The sequence below is a fragment of the Lacerta agilis genome, chromosome 3, assembly GCF_009819535.1.
Source record: "Lacerta agilis isolate rLacAgi1 chromosome 3, rLacAgi1.pri, whole genome shotgun sequence".
NCBI lineage: Eukaryota > Metazoa > Chordata > Lepidosauria > Squamata > Lacertidae > Lacerta > Lacerta agilis.
The window spans coordinates 30,593,148-30,615,100 of NC_046314.1; the positions used below are offsets into that span (position 1 = coordinate 30,593,148).

Genomic DNA, 21,953 nt, shown 5'->3' on the forward strand with positions numbered 1-21,953 from the left:
TAAAGGAGTTTTGAAGAGACACTCTTTAGCTAGTTGGTTTGTGGTTAGGATGGGGCTGAAGGACCATGATGGGGCTAGTTTGTGCTTCCTCTCCTGAGGGTAGCTTCTACTGGGGCGTGGTCTGTGATTTTAATGTTACCAATGTTTGTTGTTTCTACCAGGGGGAATCAGGCCTTGTGTGAGCAGAATGCCTTTATCTTGTTGATACGCAGTTGGGCGAATAATGCTCTGGAGAACATAATTCACGTGAATAAAAAAAACTCAGCTCAACAAGTGAAAAAAACTGCTTTTATTACCAAAAAATCTTTAAAAAAAATTTGTTTACCTTGAATGTCAAGCATATTACTAATGACAGAAAACAACAACAACCAAAGGCCAGTTATAAAGCTTTGCGTAGGTGCAATAAAAGACTTTTTGCGTTAATGCTTAAAATAGCGTCAACTTCGGATAGAAATTGTACAACTGAATTAGGATGCCAGCAGTGCTTCTTGATTGCATCTTGTTTTACAAAATAAACACAGAAATGCCTTAATTAAAATGTACAAAGAAGCAGTGTAAAGAATACTGTAGTTATGTAGTAAGCATAAAGCACAGCTTGTAAACTTTTGTTTGACAACTGCAGTCCTATGGAGCATAGCAAAAACACTCAGTTCTATAGTCAGCTGAAAAAAAAATTAAATATGGTTAAGCTTGGTTGTGCAACAGTATGATAAAAAAAAAATCTTGGCCAGAATATAATTAGAAACCTTTTTATATAAAAAAAATGCATTTTTAAGTTTTTTAAGGTGCCTCTAGAAGTTTCTTTACTTGTAGATGGAAATGTATAATTAGATAGTTGCATGGTTGTTTTGAGAACAACGTGAGGGTTTGTTTGTTTTTATATATTAAAAAAGACTTGGATTCAAAAGAAAACTGTTAACCAGAAAAATATGAAACATAAACAAATGGATGAAATCGACAAACATATGAAATAAAAACCAGCCATGTTCCATTAAAATTCAGATGCTGCATATTTGGCTGGATAAAAAATACTTCACAGTGGTATACAGCTGATCACGAAGCATCGAGGACCCAATCTGGCTTCCAGCAGTGTTGCCAATGGACTTCAACAGTATCATTCAGTTAAAATTCACTCTCCAATCCTGATAAAGTTAGTCATGACTGATAGCAATGGGATTTAAATAAAAGACAACTATGTGGTTTCATTGTTTTTAAATGTACAGTGATAACTAAGCTTAACGGGATGGGGGGAGCATGTTATTTGATCAGCCCATAGGCCCAACACATATTTAGAGTCTTAAATTTAATATGGAATATTTTACCATATTACATTACACATCAGAGGTACTTTAGTTTCTGGGAAAGAGGATTATTGCCAGTCATCTTCCTGAGACTTGAAAGATCGTTGAAGACAAGCACCAGGTCTAGTCTGCCACTAACACACCCCAAATTAATAGTTTGGTCCTTTTCTAAATGGATCTCTTCCTACAATTACACTAAAGCATAAAGACGGGTCACAGATGCCAGGCGGTCCAGTTTGTCCAGGATTTCCAGGATTTCCACGGTCTCCATCTTTACCTGGCTTCCCAGGTTCTCCACGATATCCTTCTTTACTTATCCCAGGCGGACCTTCAGGACCTTAACAATATATGAAATATATACATGGAGAGTGTTTAGTGCCAGTAAGGTATTACAATTTGTTAAAGATTTCTAGCATGATCAACCCTGCCTGATTAAGTATTTACTTTTTTAGGTTTAAAGGCGCTGACGTGAATAACACATGGAAGTGTCTTGGGTGTTGCAGTAAGAGAGGAGTGTGTGCCACCCAGGCAGCCCTAGTAGTGGCGCAGAAGCATCTTCCAGAAAGCAGAGCACCTGGGCTGATGTCCGTCACCCCTGAGCAAAAAGAACTGGACCTCTGCTAAGGTGCAGCAGTGGACTTGATGTGCATTAATAAAGTGAGATGGAATCCTGGTAAGACCGTGTTTATGAGCAGTTCCCAGGTCTGATAAATAGACCAGCTGCCTGCCCTGGATGGGGTTACACTCCTCCTTGAGGAGCAGATATGTAGCTTGGGAGTGCTCCTGGATTCCTCTTTGTCACTGGAGGCCCAAGTAGCTTCATTGTGTATTCTGCAAGCTTTGACCACTGTGGCAGCTCTGTTTGTTTCTGAATTGGGATAGTTTAGCTTTGTAGTCAAGGCACTGGTTTTTACTGGATTACTGCAATGCAATCTTATGTGTAGCTTTCCTTAAGGTTAGCCTGGGCACTGTAGCTAATGCAGAATGCTGCAGCGAGAAGGAACTGCCCTATTGACAGTACATAAAACCTGTGCTGAAAGAGCAGCACTGGTTGCCAACAGGTTTTGATGTGATGACCCTTGAGGTCCCTTTCCAACTCTACAGTTCTATGCTTCTATGTGGAGACCTGTCCAACTTGGGACAAAGTTACCTCTGAAAGTACCTTAACTTGTTTACTCCTGCCTAGTCACTTTGATCCTCGGGCAGGATACCTTTCATAGTGCCATATGCTTCCAAGGTTCACCTTGTGCCCACTAAGACCAGGGCCTTTAATGTGGCAGCACCTGCCCTCTGGATTACCCTTCCAATGATAATCAGGAAGGCAGCTACGATACTGGTACTAAGGTGCCTACTTAAAATTCATCTGTTCATCCAGCTTCTTCCTGAGGAACAACCAGTTATGTAGATGCATTAAGATCATCTACTGATTGGATTGGGTTTTTAAATTCCAAGCCGTAGTACTGGTGGCTGCTTACACGTATATGGAAAAGTCCCACTAAAGCCAACATAAGTGACTCTTTGAAAGGGTCAGCTAAGAAAGAAGTGCAATCTTAGAGCACGTTAGCTCCAAAGCTATCTGGCTTCTCCAAACAATACCTGGAGGTCCCGGAGGTCCTTGCATCCCAGGGACCCCAACTCCTTGGCTTCCTTTAGCTCCATTTTTTCCTGGTAGTCCTGTAAAGTGCCAGACATAATATACATATTGTCAGTAGTTCCCAAGTGTGCACTAAGGTTCAAGTTTTAAGAACACAATTAGCACATTGGTACATAAAACTTTGAGAAAAATGACAGCTACTGAATAAGAACATTGTTATTGCTGCATAAGAATCTCAGTACTCTTGGGGAATATTTCATATAAAAGGTAAGTAGGCCTCTACTAGAATCTACCGGTAATATAAGAAACAGGCTGTAACACTACACTAGGCACCCCCAAACTCGGCCCTTCAGATGTTTTGGGACTACAATTCCCATCATCCCTAGCTAACAAGACCAGTGGTCAGGGATGATGGGAACTGTAGTCCCAAAACATCTGGAGGGCCGAGTTTGGGGATGCCTGCCCTACACCCACTTGCTTCAGAGTAAGCCCCACTGCACTCTATGGAGTTTACTTCTGAGTAGACATATGTGAAAGTTTGTTCCTTGATAGGGTTGGGCTGTTTTAATGGTGTTGGGTTTTGTTTTTGGTTGTTTGGTTTGGTTTTACTGTTATTATTGTAACTGAAGTTCAGAAGTTTATAATACCTCTTTAAACAGATTAAAAATATATGTTCTGGTGGTTTTGCTTTCATCAAAATTATTTTCCACATAATTGCTCCCTCTTGGCTAATGAAGAAAAGAGCTCTCATGGGGTAAGTGACAGATTTCCCAGGCTTTCCAGCTTAAAACATATGCACCCAATTCCTCAAGCAGGTGGAATGAAAATTAACAGGGCAGGGGGAGAATGAAATCTGTCCCCAAATTTCCCTTAGAACCCCCAGTTCAGGGCCTCATCCAGCCTACCAAAGCATTTTTTTCCTCTTCCTCCCCTGAGCCCACCAAATTTGGTGGCAGTAGCTACAAATAATAATATATAGATATATTTAAAACAGACACAATGCTGGGGTATGTAGAGCCCAGCACACTGATGTGGATACAAATCACCACCTCCCCAGTCATCTTATTGATGTGATAAATAGAGGGGAGTGATACATCCCTCTTTCTCAGCTGATTAGCATGAAGGACTGGGTGCCTAGCTGGGTGTGCATGTGTTCAAGTAGGAGCATAGGGTGTGGTCACACCTTCATGCAGCCACACTCATCACTGGCATGTGACCCTCGGAAGGAGTGCATGTGGTCCCTGAGCAAAAAAAAAAGTTTAGCCACCAATGTCCTAGAAAAACTGTATGTATAAAACTGTACAATTCAAATGAATACACACACAACAGCAGACAATGCCTGAAGCAATGTTACAGAAGCACCATTTCTTTATTTGATCAATTCGCCTGTCAGTAAAATGGGCAAATGCATGTGTTTTAACAAACAAAGCCCAAGCTGTGACAGTTTAAATGATAGTAACACTTCCATTTCTCTTGATTTAGACCTTCCTCCTAGTATCCTAATGGATATGATAGGACTGAACCATGAAAGGAACAGGATTCGGAATACCGCCCCCACGGGCGGGCGGGCAATTGCGCGCCGGTAGGCGAGCTGCAAGCCGCCCGCCCTCCGGAGCCCCAGCTGGAGCGCTGGGAAGGGCGCGCAAAGCCCCGCGCCGTTCCAGCGCCACGCCCCTCATCCCCATGCTCACCCAACCCCCCTCCTGAGGGGCAGCCAGTGCAGGAGGGAGGCGGCACGCCGGGGGCGCCGAGGGATCTTCGCGCCACGGCGGCCGATCCCTTTAAGACGGCCTTGGAAGAGAGTATGGTGAAGATTATAATTCAAAGGCCCCAAATCCCTCTACAGATAGCTTTCCAAATATGCATACTTATTTGGCTTTCAGCTCCATTGAGACAGCGAGATATACTTCTAAGCATAGGATCAAGCTATAGAATAGCAATCGTATTACAGACTTATTTCATGGTTAGTTCCATTGAAGTGTGGGCAATAACAAAAAAAATCTCCCTCTGAAATCCTAGAGAGCCACTGCCCATCAGTGTAGACCACACTGAGTTAGATGGACTTAGTATAAGGCAGCTTGAATCCCTTTGAGTTTTTTAATAAAAGAAGAAGAGAAGCCAGATTGTGAATGGAGAGATAATGCGACCTGGGGGCTCTATGGATTGGCTGTGGCTAGATATGTTGCCCACATGACAATGTGCAAGCTCAAGTTTTTCACATCTTCCAGTTCAGTTCCTATTCAGTACAGATCTCTAGGCTGGAAAGAGAATTTTGTTTCATGAGGCATACAGACAAATTACCTTTTGGTCCACGAGATCCATGACGCCCAGGAGCTCCTGTCAGGCCCGGAACACCATCATTTCCTGGCAAGCCAGGAAATCCTCGAGGACCTTCTTGGCCAGGTGGGCCTGGTGGACCAGGAGGCCCTGGGGACGTGCCACGAGACTGGCAATGATCACAGTGTTGTAGCCTCCCATTCTGAAGTATTGTAGGCAACTGGGCTAAGGGGAATTCAGATAAAAATGCTTAGACCAAAGGGAGCATATCCTCACCATCAATACACAAAGCTAACCAAACACCAAACCATATCAAATTGTTTGAAAATATTATTGCATCTTGGTCAAGTTGAGATCTAGTTATGCCAAGTAATTAAAATAGCTCCACTTATTACAGTGGGAGATTTATGCACATGCTCACCCCTTGAGATCAGTCAGATTTAAATTTCCTTAGTTTTGACTGGATCATGCCCACCATGTATTCCCTTTAAACCTCTGCACACTGCAGAGCAGGGATGGCGAACCTCCAGTTCACAGGCCAGATTTGGCCAACCGGGTCTCCCCACTTGGCCTGCAAGGCTCTTCCAGGCAAGCTATGCTCACCTGCTCTATCCCTGAAGTCATATATGATGAATGCAAGGCTTGAACAAAAGGGGATTTGCAGGAACTGCCAAACCCTGCTTCCCAAACCCTGTGCAAAAACCTTGCCACCCTTACACTTGGCACTTTCCAAGAGCTTGCTCAACTTTGCATGCAGGGCTTCCCAAACACTCATCAGCTGGTTTTCAGACATTTGAGAAGCCTTGTGCACAGGGCTGAGCAAGCACTTTCAACTATCTCCCCTCAAGCCTACAGATCAACTTTGATCGGTGTCAAGCACCTGTCAAGATTGGACTCCAAGGGTGGTATGCAGGGAGATAAAGATCTGGCTGAGTGGGCCAGAAAGGTTCTCCACCCTTTCGTAGGGAATTTAGGCACATGTCCTAAAGCTCACACAGGTGCATTCCAGCAAGGTGACTACAGTGCAGCACTGTGAATCAATAGGGGGACTCACTTCTCAGCACGTCTGCACAAACTTGCCGAATAAATTCTTCAGAAAAGCCTCTTCCCTAAATTGAACAGAGAAGCATTAAAAAGGTTACATGGGCTTGTTTTAAAAAAGAAATTGATCAGCATGAAAAAAGTCATCTCAGGTGGCATACATACAGGTTTTCCATCTGCCCCTGGAGTTCCTGGAGATCCCCTCTCTCCTTGTCCTCCTCTTGGGCCTGGTGGGCCAATCAAACCAGTAACTCCTGGTTCTCCCTTCTGCCCAGTGAAGCCACTTATACCAGGATCTCCTTTCTCGCCTTTCTGAAATCAAAGGTAATAACTGCAATAGCCAACACCTGACAACTCACAGTGAGCATGTTTTCATTTTTTTAAAATGAAAAATATGCATGCTATAATATAGTTGGGTAATGAACAAAAAAGAAAAGAAAATATTTCTATTAGCAAGTTCCACTCTCTAATTATGTATGCGGTAACATCTAAATCCCAATGAAACCATTTCATATACTAGTCCAGCCTTCCTGCAGCCTTGTTACTTCTAGATGTTTTGGGCTTCAATTGCCATCATTCCTGTCCAATGGGATAGGATGGAGGTGACTGATAGGAGTTGAGAGCCCAACAACAGCTGGAGGGCACCAGGTTGAGGAAGGGTACACTAAGTCAATGTTAAACATCTCTGAATGATGCAAGAACAAGAAAATGAATTGTTTTCTCTCCAATCCCCGTGGACGCTTTTCATGATGTTCCAATTAAAGTAACCACAGGGGACCACCTAGCCTGTCATGGAAGCTGAAAAAGATTAAAACCCAGAAGCACAGGTGATGTGAAAGGAAAACCACTGAAATAGTTAATCATATCCAGGGGACATTACTAAATGAAGTTATGTTAATAAAGGGGGAATAATTAAAGCCGCAAAGCCTCATCAAAGTGAGGGTCAAAATGTGCTTAACTTCTATGCTGGACTGTGACCTACAATGAGTTCTACAATTTTTAAAAATAAAGCGAAAGCCACTTCAGTCGCAATGGATTAGATTCTATAATCATTACAACATTCCCAACCTCTGTATTTTGTTTTGTTATGGCTTTTTATAGCTTTTATATTATTCAAATATATCTTATTAGCTGGGTATAATAACCGCATTTAATTTTTCTAGCCAAATGGAATAAGGTAAAGCCACAGATGAGCCACGAATAGGTTGGCAGACCTTACACAGACTTTTTGCTTATAAGACACCTGGTAGCTATTTGAAGAGCATCTTAGGAGACATTAAGAACATTTTTTAAAAAAAGCTCTGAGGAAGAGGTACTTGTGCACAGTGGACTAATTTGCTTATAATGCTAAGTCATGGTTAACGTAAGCCAAGGTTTATTAACCAAAAACAAATCATGGCTTATGAGTGTGGTTTGTCATGGCTACTAAACCACAGCAAAGCTGCTGGGCTAGGTTCAGATGATCAAATTAATATTTGGTCTTCAGCTAAGTAGGTTGAGACCACTGCAGGGTCATAGTCTAATCTGAAGTGGGTGACAACAGCAGCACTACCACCATACAGTTGCATGGTAAAAAGAAGATATGGGTCCCCAGATGCATATTTGAGTTAAAGTTGGTTCAGTAAACCACAGGTAAGTGATAATGTGTGAATCAGGCCAGTGTAGCTCCTTACAGATTAGTTAGTTTAGCCCCCTTGGCACTGACTATTTACCAAATGGATGTAAGCCATGCAAATGTATACACAAGTGGGACCTGCATTCAAAAAATGTTTTGGTATGTTCTTCCTTCTACAAGGAGTGCTTCTGTTCAGGGTTCCAGTTGGTTATTCCCTGAAAACAAGCGATTCTACTCTTCCAACCTCTCACATTCTCTGTTTCCCCATATATGCAACTGTTAACTGAGAATGATGGGTCTTCATTACACTCTTGTTTCTGTTTTTGTTGGGGTTATTTTTTTTGGGGGGGGGGGGGGAAAGCTTCCTTGTACTTTTGCAAGTTTTTCCGAACATGCTGATTCATCCAAAGTCTCCCACTTTGTTTGCAATCCTGTCAGCACTCACCATCTGTGTTCGCTATTAAAAGGAGTGCTATTCATTTATGCAGGCAATTTATACCCTGACTGCCAGTGTTTTGGTCCCCTGTGCAGCATCCATAAATAACAAAGGGCAAAACAAATTTAACACAGTTATTATTACTGTGGTTTTTGTTTCTGCAGAAAGGTTTAACAGATTCTGTTATCTTTCTGGTACTGGCCAACAGTCTTTGTCCTCTTCACTGTTTATTTGCTAGTGTGGAAAAGTCTTAGAAAGAAGCTCCTAGAACTTCAGCATTTACATCCAAACAGAAGAGTGTTTACTGTGAGGCTTGTGAATGAAAACTGTAACAGCTTGTAGAACTTGCCAAGAAGCTTGCTGAAAGTATATTTTTCAGAAGCATTTATTTGGCTTTTAATAGCTAGCAACATCCTGTTCATGACCTTTCTTAGCGACCCTTTACCGTTTGGCCGAGACAAAAACAGATGCATTTTTTTAAAAATGCTAAACTTGTTACTGATTTGAAAACAAAACAAAACTGTGCATTAAAAGATTCCTGCATATTTAAAAATTTGCAACATAAAATATTGACATGAAATCTGAAAATAAAACCGTAACTTAATAATGCACAGGATATAGTTATTTAAGAGTATACACAGCATCACACTAAGTTTAAAGAGTACTATGCCATGGATGTCCGGTGCTGCCTCTCAGCCTAGCCTACATCGCAAGGCTGCTGTGAACTTAAAAGAAAGGGGGAGACAATTGTCATGGAAGGTGTCTCCAGTGGCGTTCCTAGCCCCTTGGCTGCCCGGGGCGGGAAGCCAAGAGGCACCCCTGGGGGGCGGGGCATCGCGGCGCGTGCGTGCGTCATGACGTCATGACGCACGCACGCGTGGCGACAGCCCGGCATCCCCGGGGGCGGGGCATCGGTGCGTGTGCGTCATGACGCACGCGCGGCAATGCCCCGCCCCCTGGATATGCCAGGCGGGGGTGCTAGGCTGCGGCTTCGGAGCTCTATGCAGCCCACCGAAGCTCCCGAAGCGGCGGCCCCGCCTTCCCTGGGGGCGGGACATCGCTGTGTGTGCGTCATGACGCACGCACACGCGGCGACGCCCCGCCCCCGGGGATGCCGGGCTGCCGCTTCAGGAGCCTCGTCCGTGCAGCGCTGCTGCTCCCGGGGTGACGGAGGGAGCGGCGGCGCGTGGGAGTGGTGGGAGGGGCCGCCGCTTGTCACCCCACGCGCCGCCGCTCCCTCCGTCACCCCGGGAGCAGCAGCACCGCACACACCCGCCTAGGGGCGGCACGAGGGGCGGCCCGCCCCCACCCTACGACGCCCCTGGGTGTCTCCACGTGGTGTTGGAAGAATCCCTTTCCAATCCCCAGCATCACAATCCACCCATTCGAGAGGGTCCTCTGACCCTCAGTGGAGCATTTTCAGAGGCCAGGAAAGCTGCTGTGGGGGAGCATAAAGGTAAAGGGACCCCTGACCATTAGGTCCAGTCACGGATGACTCTGGGGTTGTGGTGCTCATCTCGATTTACTGGGCAAGGGAACCAGCGTACAGCTTCTGGGTCATGTGGCCAGCATGACTAAGCCGCTTCTGGCGAACAAGAGCAGCGCACGGAAACGCCGTTTACCTTCCCACCGGAGCAGTACCTATTTATCTACTTGCACTTTCTGGCGTGCTTTCGAACTGCTAGGTTGGCAGGAGCAGGAACCTAGCAACAGGAGCTCACCCCATCATGGGGATTCAAACCACCATCTGAAACAGTCTTCCAGATATATTATATATTATATTCACTTACACAGCATTGTTGTTGTTCAGTCGTTCAGTCGTGTCCGACTCTTCGTGACCCCATGGACCAGAGCACGCCAGGCACGCCTATCCTTCACTGCCTCTCGCAGTTTGTCCAAACTCATGTTAGTAGCTTCGAGAACACTGTCCAACCATCTCATCCTCTGTCGTCCCCTTCTCCTTGTGCCCTCCATCTTTCCCAACATCAGGGTCTTTTCTAGGGAGTCTTCTCTTCTCATGAGGTGGCCAAAGTACTGGAGCCTCAACTTTAGGATCTGTCCTTCTAGTGAGCACTCAGGGCTGATTTCTTTGAGAATGGATAGGTTTGATCTTCTTGCAGTCCATGGGACTCTCAAGAGTCTCCTCCAGCACCATAATTCAAAAGCATCAATTCTTCGGCGATCAGCCTTCTTGATTGTCCAGCTCTCACTTCCGTACATTACTACTGGGAAGACCATAGCTTTAACTATACGGACCTTTGTCGGCAAGGTGATGTCTTTGCTTTTTAAGATGCTGTCTAGGTTTGTCATTGCTTTTCTCCCAAGAAGCAGGCGTCTTCTAATTTCGTGACTGCTGTCACCATCTGCAGTGATCATGGAACCCAAGAAAGTGAAATCTCTCACTGCCTCCATTTCTTCCCCTTCTATTTGCCAGGAGGTGATGGGACCAGTGGCCATGATCTTAGTTTTTTTGATGTTGAGCTTCAGACCATATCTTGCGCTTTCCTCTTTCACCCTCATTAAAAGGTTCTTTAATTCCTCCTCACTTTCTGCCATCAAGGTAGTATCATCAGCATATCTGAGGTTGTTGATATTTTTTCCGGCAATCTTAATTCCGGTTTGGGATTCATCCAGTCCAGCCTTTCGCATGATGAATTCTGCATATAAGTTAAATAAGCAGGGAGACAATATACAGCCTTGTCGTACTCCTTTCCCAATTTTGAACCAATCAGTTGTTCCATATCCAGTTCTAACTGTAGCTTCTTGTCCCCCATAGAGATTTCTCAGGAGACAAATGAGGTGATCCGGCACTCCCATTTCTTTAAGAACTTGCCATAGTTTGCTGTGGTCGACACAGTCAAATGCTTTTGCGTAGTCAATGAAGCAGAAGTAGATGTTTTTCTGGAACTCTCTAGCTTTCTCCATAATCCAGCGCATGTTTGCAATTTGGTCTCTGGTTCCTCTGCCCCTTCGAAATCCAGCTTGCACTTCTGGGAGTTCTCGGTCCACATACTGCTTAAGCCTGCCTTGTAGAATTTTAAGCATAACCTTGCTAGCATGTGAAATGAGTGCAATTGTGCGGTAGTTGGAGCATTCTTTGGCACTGCCCTTCTTTGGGATTGGGATGTAGACTGATCTTCTCCAATCCTCTGGCCACTGCTGAGTTTTCCAAACTTGTTGGCATATTGAGTGTAGCACCTTAACAGCATCATCTTTTAAAATTTTAAATAGTTCAGCTGGAATATCATCACTTCCACTGGCCTTGTTGTTAGCGAGGCTTTCTAAGGCCCATTTGACTTCACTCTCCAGGATGTCTGGCTCAAGGTCAGCAACCACATTTCCTGGGGTGTATGAGACACCCATATCTTTCTGGTATAATTCCTCTGTGTATTCTTGCCACCTCTTCTTGATGTCTTCTGCTTCTGTTAGGTCCTTTCCACTTTTGTCCTTAATTGTGGTAATCTTTGTACGAAATGTTCCTTTCATATCTCCAATTTTCTTGAACAAATCTCTGGTTTTTCCCATTCTGTTATTTTCCTCTATTTCTTTGCATTGCTCGTTTAGAAAGGCCCTCTTGTCTCTCCTTGCTATTCTTTGGAAATCTGCATTCAATTTCCTGTATCTTTCACGATCTCCCTCGCATTTTGCTTGCCTTCTCTCCCCCGCTATTTGTAAGGCCTCCTTGGACAGCCACTGTGCTTTCTTGCATTTCTTTTTCATTGGGATGGTTTTCGTTGCTGTCTCCTGTATAATGTTACGAGCCTCCATCCACAGTTCTTCAGGCACTCTATCCACCAAATCTAAATCCTTAAACCTGTTCTTCACTTCAACTGTGTATTCATAAGGAATTTGATTTAGATTGTATCTTACTGGCCCAGTGGTTTTTCCTACTTTCTTCAGTTTAAGCTGGAATTTTGCTATAAGAAGCTGATGATCTGAGCCACAGTCAGCTCCAGGTCTTGTTTTTGCTGACTGTATAGAGCTTCTCCATCTTTGGCTGCAGAGAATATAATCAATCTGATTTCGATGTTGCCCATCTGGTGATGTCCATGTGTAGAGTCGTCTCTTGTGTTGTTGGAAAAGAGTGTTTGTGATGACCAGCTTGTTCTCTTGACAGAACTCTATTAGCCTTTGCCCTGCTTCATTTTGAACTCCAAGGCCAAACTTGCCAGTTGTTCCTTTTATCTCTTGACTCCCTACTTTAGCATTCCAATCCCCTATAATGAGAAGAACATCCTTCTTTGGTGTCATTTCTATAAGGTGTTGTAAGTCTTCATAGAATTGATCAATTTCAGTTTCTTCAGCACTGGTAGTTGGTGCATAAACTTGGATTACTGTGATGTTAAAAGGTCTGCCTTGGATTCGCATCGAGATCATTCTATCATTTTTGAAATTACATCCCAGTACAGCTTTCGCCACTCTTTTGTTGACTATGAGGGCCACTCCATTTCTTTTACGGGATTCCTGCCCACAGTAGTAGATATGATAGTCATCCGAACTGAATTCGCCCATTCCTGTCCATTTGAGTTCACTGATGCCTAGGATGTCAATGTTTATTCTTGCCATCTCACTTTTTACCACATCCAGCTTACCAAGGTTCATGGTTCTTACATTCCAGGTTCCTATGCAATACTTTTCTTTACAGCATTGGACTTTCCTTTCGCTTCCAGGCATATCCGCAACCAAGCGTCCTTTCGGCTTTGGCCCAGCCGCTTCATCAGCTCTGGATCTACTTGTACTTGTCCTCCGCTCTTCCCCAGTAGCATGTTGGACGCCTTCCGACCTGAGGGGCTCATCTTCCAGCGTCATATCTTTTATATGCCTGTTGTCTTTGTCCATGGAGTTTTCTTGGCAGGGATACTGGAGTGGGTTGCCAGTTCCTACTCCAGGTGGATCACGTTTGGTCCAAACTCTCTACTATGACCTGTCAATCTTGACCTGTCCGTAGCTTCCCTGAGTAATTCAAGCCCCTTCGCCACGACAAGGCAGTGATCCATGAAGGGGTTACACAGCATACAAATGATAAATTATCAAAAACTATTCAAAATCATCGTAAATTACAAACAAATAATAATACTAAAAAGTAGGGGTTGTGACCTGGCAACATATTTATTATTTCTTGAAAGCATGCATCTTGCTTTTTTATTGGCTTTTTTAAAAAAACAGCACTTGAAAGTATTTTTAAAAACGAAATTAAAACCAACAGCCAGCCCAAAATGTATGCTAAAATGAAGCAGTCAAAGAGACAGGGAAAGCAGATGTCAGGGCATATAAAACAGCAAGACAAAAACATACCTGTCCTTCAGCTCCAGTTAATCCTGTGTCGCCCTTTAGGAATCAAAATTTCAGAAGATATTAATAAATGGATACTGAGTTATTGCTATGCTGTTTCAAATCTACAAACATAAGGCTAAACTATATTTTAAAAAATTGTATTAAAATGTCATATGCTAGAGAAATACACTCCAAAACACAGCTTCATGCTAGCCCAAGCATCTAGTGATATGTAATATTTATTGATGCTGTTATCTAAGGGCTCAAAATATCCCCCCAACTCACTCTGTAATTTTAAAGGAAGCGGAAGGAAGGCCACCCTATTTCAGAGCTATATGCCCTGGTTGGCTCCAGATCTATTAGTATTACTCTGCTCACAAGGTGCTTTTGCTAAAGGAAGGTAATGAGGCAATTTTTATCAATTCTTTTAAAAAGGAAAAAGGTTTACCTTCTGGCCTGCAGTACCTGATCTGCCACTTTCTCCCTTCTGACCCTTTAAAAAAGAGGCATTACAAAATAATTATTTTAATTGTATGAAAAAGTGTGTTGTTTGCATTTATTAACATGCCTCTTTCCCCAATACTTCGAAACAGGTGGCAGTTCAAGCCAAAATCATACAATACACCCACTGGCTGTAGAAAACAACAACCAACACATCAGAAATGTAAAACCCCTAAGTAAAATAACAACAGCAGCAGAATTAGAAATAGCCTGCTTCGAAGGAGCATTTAAACTAGGTGACAGCAGACACCAGTTGGACATCTCCAAGAAGGTGTTATCACCTCCAAGGAGATGTATCCCCACGACAAAAAAATCTCTTTCTTTTTCCCACAAACCTCACTGCCAAAGGTGGAAAGACTGATAAAATACCCTCTGGTGCCATCAAACAGATAGGCAGAGTCATCTTGGGGCAAGCATCCTTCAGTTGTCCTGGAACTAGGCCATTTAGTGATTTAGAGATGAAAACCAGTTGTTTGAATTACAAACTGAAGATGTGTGTGCCTTTTCCCCCCAAGGGGGAACTCACAGGAACTCAGTCCCGGTACCTCTCAGGCAGGCTCCATTGCCATTATAAGAGAACAAGGGAGGTGTTCATGGTGAGTTCCAGCACCTCTTTTCCTAGAAAAATAGCTCTGAATGTGTGTGTGTGTGTGTGTGTGTGTGTGTGTCTGTCTGTCTGAACACACACACACACACACGTTGGTCTTGAAAGGCAGCACCACATACAAAACATTACATTGATCAAGAATTGACTTGTCCTTCAGTCAATCTTCCATTATTTGACAATGGTCAAATATTCAATGAAGCTGAAGATAAATTGCCTGTTTTACCCGACTGCCTTTAGGAACTAAATTTTGTTTTGAGTAGTAGCAGCTTAATTTCTCCTTTAGAAATCAACCCAAACCTAGCTGGGTTATTAAAGAATTATGTCTCCGTCCATTTTTTTAAGTTAAAAAATATTACTATAATAAGATTGCAACTTTTCATTTTCCGATTGATATGGTTAACCCTTTAGATCAGGCTTTGGACTACTTATATCCAGGTTTATTCGAACACCATGACTGCACTATGATGCTGAGGAAAATTCAGCACGCTTGATGTGATCTGTGGCAGGAGTACCCAACATGCTGCCCTCCAGATGTTGTTGAAGTACAACTCCCATCGTCCCTCACTATTTGTCACGGAGACAAGCCTGGATCGGGAGAGGAGTGTGGGAGGAGGATCAGTGAGGGAAAGCAGCAAAACAGACAGGCAGGGGGAGGGGGCGAGGTATCGAGAACCGGGCCCATTAATCTCAACAGATACGTCTGACGATGATGACAGCAATCTCTTAGAGGTATCGCCAGAAGAAAGGGGGAGTGCTGATGTCAGTAATAAACAGGGGGAGGGGAGCAAAAGCGGGAAAAAGAGATTCACGCGTCACTTCCGGAGCACCAAGGGGTTATTGTGCTGGAAAAGGCGCGTGACGGAAGATAGCAGTTAGGATGTTTGTTTTAATGGAGTGCAGACGTGAATTATAGCTCTGTAATTAGCAAGGACAATAAAATGCTTTCAAAAGCGAGAAACGAGCCGGCTGTTATCTCACCGCAACACCAAAGGCAAGGTTGCCGTGACAACAGGGCCTTCAGTGGAGGAAGTGGGGGCAGGCAATGAGGCCACTGAGATCCTCGATTCCAGGTGGAGGGAGGGGCAGGTGGAATACTTGGTAGCCTGGGAAGGGGAGGACCCCGAGAACAACACATGGATGCGCCATGATAATATTCAGGAGGAATACCTCAAGGCCGAATTCCATGCGTTATACCCACAAAAGCCAGCCCCACCGGGGTATGAATGTTGGCAGGGACATCAGGAGGAGGGCATGGGGGACCAAGGGTTCAGAGGAGGGGAGGAGGCAGAGGAACCCCATCCAGACTGGTCAGAGGAGGAGGTGGACGAGGTAGTGTCATTCGCACCCTTTACGACGGAACAGTGGAAGACGGTGTTTGAGTCGGATGAAAATGAGGACACAGACTTCCTGGGGTTTGTCACTCCACCGCGCACGGAACAGTGGCAGCATGGGAACAGGGAAGTGGAGAATGTTAGCACGATCATACACCATCCGCTTGAGTCCAGCGACTCCGGGGAGGAAGGGGGCTTGGAGGAGGGAGTGGATGTCACGGAGACAAGCCTGGATCGGGAGAGGAGTGTGGGAGGAGGATCAGTGAGGGAAAGCAGCAAAACAGACAGGCAGGGGGAGGGGGCGAGGTATCGAGAACCGGGCCCATTAATCTCAACAGATACGTCCGACGATGATGACAGCAATCTCTTAGAGGTATCGCCAGAAGAAAGGGGGAGTGCTGATGTCAGTAATAAACAGGGGGAGGGGAGCAAAAGCGGGAAAAAGAGATTCACGCGTCACTTCCGGAGCACCAAGGGGTTATTGTGCTGGAAAAGGCGCGTGACGGAAGATAGCAGTTAGGATGTTTGTTTTAATGGAGTGCAGACGTGAATTATAGCTCTGTAATTAGCAAGGACAATAAAATGCTTTCAAAAGCGAGAAACGAGCCGGCTGTTATCTCACCGCAACACCAAAGGCAAGGTTGTCGTGACACTATTGGTCATTATAGCTGAGGAGCTGATGGGAGTTTGAATCCAAGAACATATGGAGGATACCACATTGGCTACTACTTGGTCTGTGGGACATACCATGCTCTGACATTTTGTTAAGAGTAATTATTTTCATTTAAAAATACTAATGACATATAGAGTGAACTATCTACAGCAAGCAGGCATTCCAAGTTATTTTAACTGTTGAAAAGTTTATACCTGGATGCCTCTTTCCCCAATGTTTCCTTTATCTCCCTGAAAATAAGAGAAAAAACAACTTTCATTGAAATGTAATTTACAACGATTATGCACATAGGTGAAATAAAAGTAATACACAAGTATAATACATAAGTAATAATATATGTAACTACACTAGTCACAAAACATAAAACTGTCAGCCACAGAGGCTTTCTCCAACTACACAAGATCCTTGTGAAAGAAAATGAGAACGGAAATCTTAACATAAGTGTATTTCTGTTTGTGGCAAGGCCCTGTGCAATCTCATGCACATAATGGCCACTAGAAGTCTCACTAATCCAAAATGTCCAAGAATGGACAACTTTCATCTAGAATCTCAGTATCTGTTTCCTTGTAATAAAATAATAATCAATTGTGCTTCTCTTTAATCCTTTTCCTCTCTATGCACTGATTTCTATGGGTCAATATTTTTTTAAAAAAAGTATGAATAAGAGTAAAACACAAAATGTCAGTAATATTGTGGATAGTAAAACACATGTATCATTTATAACATGGGGGGGAAGCATAATGCTGTCATCTCCCTCCCCCCCCCGAAAGTTATGTTTTCTATATACAGTGGTACCTTGCAAGACAAATGCCTCGCGCAACAAAAAACTCGCTAGACGAAAGGGTTTTGCGGTTTCTTAGTTGCAAGAAGAATTTTTCTATGGTCGTGCTTCACAAGATGAAAACATTTTGTGATTATTATTTTTTTCACACAATGCATTCCTATGGGAAACCGCGCTTCGCAAGATGAATTTTTCACAATACGAAACGACTCGCGGAACGAATTAATTTCATCTTGCGAGGCACCACTGTATGTCATTTAATTTTACTAGCTGTTATATAATCAAGAAGAAAAACTTTTAATTTAATTGTTTGTGGTCCCTATTTCATTTCTTCAGCACAGATAAACTTAAATTCATTTGAATGAAGATCATTATTGTTTAGACAAGTCTATCCAGGTGCTTTAGAACGTTGAGGTAATTTTAATCTGTTTTAGTATTTTAACTTTTGTATGTTTTGAAGTATGGTTGTGAATTTTCCTTGATTTTACTGCTTTACCTTTAGTAAACAGCTTTGAGGGTCCCCCCCCATAATCAAGCAGTGTATACATTTTATGAAATAAATCTATAATATAATAAAATAAACTGTGAAAATTAACCCACTGGCATGTATCTCGCAGTCTCTGATTATATACCATATATAATCCAGGCCTTGATTCTTGTTGTATCTTCTTTTGAAAGAACTGACAGGAACTAAGGAAGTGTATTGCCAGGGATTAAGAGGTATAGTTAGGATTGTGTCTATTTTTCATTAATACACTTTAGCAGAACAAGTATGGAAACTGGCAGCAGACTCATAAATTGTGGTCCTGAATGGAGATGATTGTTATCTAGTTCTTATAGTTAAAGATAATTACCATGCATTACTCTTATCAGAGTGCTAGTAAAACATGAACCACTTAGCAGTTATTCCATATATCACAGTGTTTTAAACAGCAGCAGACATACCTTCAAACCCCGTGTGCCAGGTATCCCGGGATAGCCTGGTTCACCTGAAGTACCTGGTCTCCCTTGTTCTCCCTGAATAATACAACAGCTCTATAAATCTGAGATTATATAATGGATGGTTAAAGTATGCATTGCTTTAACCATCCTATATGTACCAAAGAAAAATCACCAACATTTTGCTTTGCTGTTAAGCTTTTATTAAGCCACTGAAAATACTAATCTAAATTAAGAAAAACATTGAACTATTTTACAAAGCGGGCCTGGTTCATAATCCAGCAGAGTTATGAGCAGCTCTGCCCATTGGTGAGCGAAGGAAGGGTAACTCCTCGTCATCTTATTCTCCCCTTTGTATATAACTCCAACCTCCACATTTGGGCTGTCTCAGCAAAGAGTGGTTTGGAAATACACATTTGTAAAGATAACCTGTTCTGCTGCGCAATCTTTTTTATCTTTTTTTTTTTAAGAACACAGACAACCATGTTGAATGACCAAATAGGTATTTATACATGTCAGAACAAAGGACTGTTAAGACATAGACCTAGTTCACACATAATGCTAACCCAAACCATGTCTCGGCACAAGCGAGCAAATATCTGGGTTGCTGGAGAAAAGATGACAGCCACTTTGTTACTCCTCTGGTCCTGCTGCTACCATGCTGTTTGTGAGCTAAGCTATGGTTTGGCTTAGTATTATGTCGGAATTCAGGCTCATGGATTGTCTCACTCCATGAGGTCAGCTTGAGATGTAATGCTAAGCCAAACAATGGCTGATCTCAACAGTAGCAGGTCTGGAGGAAGAGCAAAACAGAGGTGATCTTTTCTCCAGCAACCCACACATTTGTTTGTTTGGCTTACAGTTACATGTGAAATGGACCAATGTAGGAAACCATGGTTTCTGGTGTTGAGCACAAGCTACATCATATTGTGGGTTCCTGTGCTCTCCCCTCTTCTTCTTTCATGCCTGGAAGGATAAGCCACTGGATCACAATCATAGTGTAATCCATGGATCAAGTTCCTAAATACTACATGAAAGTTTTCATCAACTAATCTGGGCAGGCTTATATTGTGATTTAGACCAAGAATGTTAATTTTTCTATTAGTCACTAATTGAGTTTTCGTATGGAACATCATTATATTGATGCTCTCAACACAAAGATGTTATCATTACAAATTGAAACTTGGCCACATTTACCTTAATACCTGGCACTCCTGATTTCCCTTGCGGCCCTTGTTCACCCTTGGCGCCCTGTGAATATAATGATTTTGACAGGTTGATGAAGCAATCTTTGAAGTCACTTGGGAAGAGAACCACCTACATAAACAGTTAACTTACAAGGAAAAAAAATACCTGTCAAACTGTGGCTGAGACTAGGCAGAAATGTGATGGTTTTGAATTCTGAACTGTAAGTAGTTCTACTTCCCCCACATATAATAAGGCTGAATAGTGACGCAAAGCTCAGCACTGGGAAGCCAGATGAGCAATGGCACACCAACCATCCCACCAACTGCTACTGGTCATGGAAATGAACATAGATGCTGATTTGAGAAAACCACAGACGGCCCAGGAGCTGGTACCCTGATCAGACAGGCTTCGCTGTGCAAATTGTGTCAGCTGGGATGTACATGATTAATATGTGGACATCAGGAGGCAGCACCAATGGGTCATGTGACCTCAAGGGTATGGCCTGAAGTGAGTGAGGCCTCACAACCCCTTTTCGTGCATGGAGCCCTTCATGCAATTAATGTGGGAAGGATTTTTATACTGTTTCCACCATAAGCTACAATAAAGTGACCAAAGAAGCATTTGTTTCTCACATTAATTTACTGGTGTTGCCATGTTTTCCAGAACTTTGTTCCCAAAGACTAAGCTCAATATGCTTACACAGCATACAGAGCTCCTTATATGTTTTAATTCCCTTTCACTTTCTTAAAATTGATGTCTGCAAAAGCTAAAACCATTCAGCCTAGAGGCATACAGCATACCTTCGGCCCAGGCCCTCCAGGTAAACCCAATGATCCTTCAGGTCCAGGAAGACCCTAAGAAACAGAAATAAAAGTCTCCAGTAAATAATCAGAGGGGGAGCCGGCCCAGTCAAATCTTAATAGATATGCAAGCTGTGTCTTGATCTTAAAATTTAGGGACAGAATTAAGCATATACTTCATAGAATCATAGAATTGTAGAGGCAGAATAGAGCAGTGCTATTACTTCTCTTGACTTGAACACTTGGCTTCTGTTGATGCAGCCTAGAACAGTGTTAGCTTTTTTAGATGCTGCATCACACTGTTGACTTGTGTTAAGCCTGTGGTCCACTAAAACCCCTAGGTCTTCTCCACATGTACTACTAGTAAGCCAGGTGTCCCCCCATCTTATATTTGTGCGGCTGTTTCTTTCTGCCTAAATGCAGGATCTAACATTGGTCCCTATTTTATTTCATTCTGTTAGTTTGGCCTCATTTCTGCAATCTGTTAAGGTCATTTTGAATCTCAATTCTATCTTCTACCCCTCCCAGTTTGGTGTCATCTGCAAATTTGATGCCCATCATCACAATTCTTTCATCCAAGCTGTTTATAAAGACACTGAACAACAACAAGCCCAGGGCAGAACCCTGCAGCACCCGTCTTGTCCCCTTTTTCCAGGATGATGAGGAACCATTAGTAAGCTCACTCTGGGTTCGGTCAGTCAACCAGCTACAAATCCACCTAACGGTTACCTCAGACAACTTACATTTTACCCACTTACTCGCAAGCATATAATGGGGGATTTTGTCAAAAGCCTCACAGAAATCAATATACACTACATCCACAGCATTCCCCTGATCCAACAAGTTTGTAACTATCAAAAAAAGAAATGAGTTTCGTGTCACATGACTTGTTTTTGAGTAACACATGCTCATAGACCGTTCAATTATTTTGTTCCAGAACCTTTCCTGGTATTAATGTCAAGCTGACTGATCTGAAGTTACCTGGGTCTTCTCCCTCCCCTTTTTTATAAATATGGAAACAACATGTGGCCACCTCCAGTCTGCAGGGACCTCTCAAAAGATTATAGAAAGAAGCTCTGGGATTACATCTGCAAGGTCCTTTAGTATCTTTGGGTGCAGCTCATCAGTCCCTGGAGACATGAATTTGTTTAAAGTAGCTAGGTACAGTGGTACCTCGCTAGACGAATGCCTCGCTAGACGAAAAACTCGCTAGACGAAAGGCATTCGCTAACGAAAGGGTGACTCGCAAGACGAATTTCCCTATGGCCACGACTTGCAAAATGAAAACTTTTTGCGGTTTTTTTTCCCCCCCGTAAAGCCACGCTTCCTCCGACCATGCTTCGCTATACGACAGCACTCGCGGAACGAATTAATTTCGTCTTGCGAGGCACCACTGTATTCCTTTACCATCTCTTTTGCTATTTGGGCTGCAGCTCCCTCCTTGCATCATTTATTCTGTTATCCCCAGGCTGGGGACTGCTTTCCTTTTTTTTGAAAAAAAAAATACCTTTTATTCATTTTATAAGAAAGAAAAACAAACAAACAAACAAGCAAAAACATAAACAAAACACAAATATTTCTTATACACATCCAAC

The 21,953-nt window shown here is 43.0% G+C and overlaps 1 protein-coding gene across 5 annotated transcripts in view; it reads right to left on the reverse strand.

Moving 5' to 3' along the window:
• Window positions 1-674: 674 nt before the first annotated feature.
• Window positions 675-21,953, reverse strand: part of COL21A1 (collagen type XXI alpha 1 chain) — a 121,370-nt gene continuing 100,091 nt past the window's right edge. For 4 of the 5 annotated variants that reach the window (XM_033143173.1, XM_033143174.1, XM_033143175.1 and 1 more), the window contains 11 exons: window positions 20,359-20,412; window positions 19,568-19,621; window positions 18,377-18,448; window positions 16,845-16,880; window positions 13,987-14,031; window positions 13,560-13,592; window positions 6,379-6,525; window positions 6,227-6,281; window positions 5,197-5,397; window positions 2,898-2,975; window positions 675-1,638 (listed from right to left, as the gene is read on the reverse strand). In XM_033143173.1, the coding sequence (XP_032999064.1) occupies window positions 1,451-1,638; window positions 2,898-2,975; window positions 5,197-5,397; window positions 6,227-6,281; window positions 6,379-6,525; window positions 13,560-13,592; window positions 13,987-14,031; window positions 16,845-16,880; window positions 18,377-18,448; window positions 19,568-19,621; window positions 20,359-20,412 (963 nt within the window). In that variant the 3' untranslated portion in view covers window positions 675-1,450. Of the gene's footprint in view, window positions 1,639-2,897; window positions 2,976-5,196; window positions 5,398-6,226; window positions 6,282-6,378; window positions 6,526-13,559; window positions 13,593-13,986; window positions 14,032-16,844; window positions 16,881-18,376; window positions 18,449-19,567; window positions 19,622-20,358; window positions 20,413-21,953 lie in introns of those variants that run through there. The other variant, XM_033143176.1, reaches the window with a different exon arrangement.